At 54.0% G+C, this 4455-nt stretch overlaps 1 protein-coding gene across 1 annotated transcript; it reads left to right on the top strand.

Moving 5' to 3' along the window:
* Positions 1–239: 239 nt before the first annotated feature.
* Positions 240–2611, top strand: LOC147415791 (inositol 1,4,5-trisphosphate receptor-interacting protein-like 1). The gene is made up of 3 exons (XM_086462966.1): positions 240–490; positions 589–733; positions 1610–2611. Exons 1-3 carry the CDS (start codon positions 240–242, stop codon positions 2609–2611), a joined length of 1398 nt encoding a protein of 465 aa, XP_086319092.1.
* The last annotated feature ends 1844 nt before the right edge of the window (positions 2612–4455 follow it).

Here is a 4455-nt window from a genome sequence, read left to right on the forward strand (position 1 = left end):
GTTTACCATTTGCAGTGGCTACAAGTTCTTCTCTGCAATGCTGCTCTGAATCCCATCATCCCCCAGCGAGTATTGATATCAGCGGTTGCCCCAACCTTGTCCTTGTTGAGCTCCATGTGGTTTATGTGGGCCCACTTCTCAAGCTTATCCAGGTCCCAAGTGCCTCTGGATGGCATTCTGTCCCTTAGGTATGTCAACCACACCACTGAGCTTAGTCTTGTCTGCCAGATTTGTTTACAATGGTGGAGGAGCCGGTGTTCGACCTCCTCTGTATCTGCCAAAAACTTTCCAGGCATAATTTCAAACCACAGCTGCAGCCAGCCATAGAAGTGTTTCTGAAGCATCTAGAAGGTTGGACTCCCTGTGAGGATGGTGCTGTCTACCAGCTGCTCATGGTCCTGAAGCCCTCACAGGGGCACACCTTCCACCTGGAGCTGCACTTCTGTGTAGGAGATGATGGAGAGGAATATGAACCTCTGCTTGGATGCCAGTGAGGAACTCCCGCCTGCGGGTGGAACTGGAATGCATGTGCAAGAGGGAGTGGCAAGGGGGCAACGTGGCAGCATCCTCCTCTCACGGTCTCTCCAGCACAGCAGCAGGTGAAGAGCACGGTGATGATTTCCGCACTGCTTTCCCTTCACACTCTCATGACCATGGTGGCCATTTCACATGGGCCGAGAAACTCCCTGGCAAATCTGGCTGGGCAGGGACCAAGCGATACGCAGCGCTGACGGTGGCTCCATGTGTTCTCTGGGGTCTGAGCAGGGAATCTGCCCATCACAGACACTCTCTGGGGAGTTGGTACCACAGAAGTGAACATGCTAGACATGGAGAAGGCAGTGCTCTATTGGCAGTGGGAGTTGTGCACTGGGAAAACTCCACCTACGCCCCCTCATAACCCTTGGAAAAGGTCTCTTTGGAAGTAATGTCCTCTCACAGTGGCCCATCAAGAAGAGAGATCCTGCCACGGACAGGCCCCATCCCACCGCCAGGATATACATCACCACCCACCCCTCAGTGTCATGGAGGCACTAAGAGTACACCCGTCACCACAAGCACAGGGGCCAGCAGCAAGGGAGATGATTCCATCTCACGGGACGGGATCCCAAGGAGCCCGGTCCTGCCGGGTGGGTCTGTCCCGGGGCTGGCTGGCAGGCATGGCTATGCTGCTGTCACTCTGCTGCCTGTGACATCACAGAGGCTGAGTCACAGTATAGAGGACGAGTCCCACTCAGGGCTGTTATAAGGTCAACAGCAGGCAGTGGTGCCCCAGTACAGCCTAGGCCAGCGGTGAGTGCACATGTGGTGGAGGCTGGGTGGGATGAGGATGGGGGCAGAAACACGGGCCCCAAGGGTAGCTTCTCACTCTGTACCGAGGGCCCAGGCACACCGGTGGGAGCGCCTTGGCCCGGGCACGGTGCCACTGACACTGGGGCTGGGCGCAGGCATTCCTGAATCCCAGTAGACTTGCCCCAGCCCTCGCTACCTACCAGCTGCCTTGCCCCAGCTCCTACCTGCCCCCAGCTCCCGTCCCTACTCCCCCCACTGCCAGCTCCCTCCCCGCCTCCCTCGCAGACCCACTGAAACCCTTCTCTCCCTCCTCCTGCAGGCCATGGCTTCCACTTATTTCCTCATCCTACTTCTGCCAACGATCATCCTGCACCCCCGTATGGTTGGTGATGAGCTGGATGAGGCAACGCAGGAGCGCATGCGGAGGTATGAGGAGTATCTGAGCCAGGAAATGAATCGGCTGCAGCAAAAGCTGGAGCAGAGGAGCCAGCAACAGAGTGTCATGGCCTGGGTAATCCTGCTCATTGCTGCCTTGCAGCAGTGGCAGTTCTGGCTGATTGCTGGAACCCTCGTCGTGATCCTCAGCGCCTGCTGGTGGCTCAAGAAAAGGAGCTGTGAGCCAGGAAGCAAGATCAAGCATGGCAGCTCCAGAAGACTTGAAGAGGAGGAAGAGTGGGAAGACCCATTCCTTATGCAGAGGTTTCCGGACGAGTGCATGTCTTGTCTGCTGAACAGAATATGCATGTCGGTGGAAGACCTGGTGAACTACCTTCTCTATGCCTGCCGAATCATGTCCAGCCAAGGCTTCGCGCCACGGCTGCAGCCGGCTATTGCATTAGGTAGATTCAGAGAATGCTGCAGTGCCCGTGCAGAAGACTTTGGCTATCGCCTGCTTCTGCCCCTGAAGCCACCGCCCGGGCACTCCTTCCACCTCGAGATGGGCACTGAAGGGGAGATGCCAGTGAGGAACTCCCACCTGCGGGTGGAACTGGAGTGCACGTGCGCAAGGGAGCAGCAGCGAATGGACATGCTCTGCTTCCTCCACCACTCTGAGGAAGAGCTTATGATCCATGAGCAAGTGAGCCTCCTACAAACCCTCTGCACCGACTCATACCTCGACGTGCATCGAACCGCCTTATGGCTCCAGCGGCTGGTGACAGGAGTCAGCGTTGCTGTGCCTGAGTCGGACACATTCAAGCTAACGGTGTTGCCCTCTGAACGCTCCTGCAAGTTCAAGGTTACCGACGGCTCTGAGGGAGCCCTCTCCATTGAGCTGATCTTGGCGGTGCAGCAAGGCGACACATTTGTGACCATGGAGTAGGCAGAGGTCAGTGTTACCAGCGGTGCAAGGTGGCCGAAGAGAAAGAGAGGCAAAGAGAGAGCCCGCCGCGGCTGAAGCGGCTGCTGCGGCAGGCAGAAAGGAAAGGGAAAACCGAGTGCGGCAACGGCATCCTCCAGGCCGTCTCCTCAGCACAGCAGCTGGTGATGACCGCAGTGGCTGCAAAGATGACTTTCACCCTGCTCTTCCATTCCATCGTCACGGCCCAGGTGACGATTTCACAGGGGCCTAGACATTCCCAGCCACGAAGCACTGCTGATGTGCCTCCGTGTGTTCCCTGAGGCCCAGGTGGAGAACCTGCCCATCTGTGGAGCGGGTGCTGCAGAACTGGGCCTGGAGAGCTGGACATGGACAGCACTGAAGAGGCTGCGGGAATTGCTCCTGCACGTTTTCTCCACAGCAAAAGCAGGCTCTGGGGAGTCAGACCCAGCGCAGCTGAAGAGGCCGTTCGTTGCAAGATGGCTTGTGACAGAGACTGCCTTACCACCTGGTCAGCAACTGCCTACCCGCTTTCTGAGACTCCACTCCCTCCCAGATCTTTACCCTGCATAAGGGTACCAATAAATGTTTCTCTTCCAGTGAGCATCTGTGCAACATTTTGTCGGGGAGCGTGGGCTTTGTGTGATGACTGCTCAGCGGTCCCGGAGTCAGGCAGCGTTTTGCAGAAGAGCTGCTACGGTGGGCTCTGCTCTCCCTGGTTCTGTAACTGGGGCTCCCCAACCTGTCCGTGCTCCTGCGTTGGCTCAGTTGGAATACTGCCTTGGGGCACTGGCAGCACTGGCAGATTGCTGGAGTCCTGGTCACGATATGGTTGCTCAGGAAAATTAATGTTACATCACTGCCTTAATACACAATTTCACAGAAACAGGAGGTAAACAAAGTAAGGGAGGTGGCGGAAACGCCTGGCTGGCTTTCACACACAGTGATATTTTCAGCTGGTTAAGCAAGATATCTAATTTTAATATAAATATTACTATGCAAATGTATGGGGCCCAATAGCTTTATTCCGACTGTTTCTGTATTTGATGATAGATATGTATTTAATGGCATTTGCAGGCCGAAGAGGGGGAAGACCCATTCCGTAGGGAGAGGTTTCAGGATGACCGCATGTCTTGTCTGCTGCCTAGCAGTCCCAAAATACACGCGTTGGCGGAAGACGTGGTGAACATCCTTCTCTAGGCCTGCCGAATCCTCAAGGGCCAGCAGGGGCTAGAGTTTCCCATGCTTCCAGTGACAAGCGGAAGCTTCTTGCACCTTTTCTTCTAACTCTGTGCATTCACACACAGGCTATTTATAGCACCGTTTCTTTCCTAGGGCTATCCGCAAATCAGAAATGTCAGATTTCCATGTCGTCAAGAGGGAACTCAGCATCCTATTTCAGATTAAAACATGTATTATCATCTAAGAGTGAAATCTTTGGCACTTGATTCTTCATGTCGGAGTTTCCTACACCCTGAAAAGGTCTGATTTGGGTCTCAAGGAAGAATCTACCCTGCGTAGATGGACTCTAGTGGACTAGAGTCACTTTATACCCCTATTACATCTCCTTTGCAAGAGGCACAGGCAGTTGTTTTCCACTGAGTTCCTGGGATGCCTTCCATAAAAATCATGATGGAGGCATTATTTTGCACCACAAACTCTTATGTTCTTCACCTAGAGGTCTGGGTTTTTTTTAAGATTTAGGCCAGAAAATGCAAAGGAACATGCAAGATCAAAACCTCTTGTTCCTCATAGAATGGAGAAACAGAAAGAAGAATGCAATGAAATCATAATGTCACCTCCTGTCAACAACTTTGTAGATAAATGCAATGAGGTGTGTCCTGCAT

Source organism: Leptosomus discolor, chromosome 3 (assembly GCF_034619465.1).
Source record: "Leptosomus discolor isolate bLepDis1 chromosome 3, bLepDis1.hap2, whole genome shotgun sequence".
Taxonomy (NCBI): domain Eukaryota; kingdom Metazoa; phylum Chordata; class Aves; order Leptosomiformes; family Leptosomidae; genus Leptosomus; species Leptosomus discolor.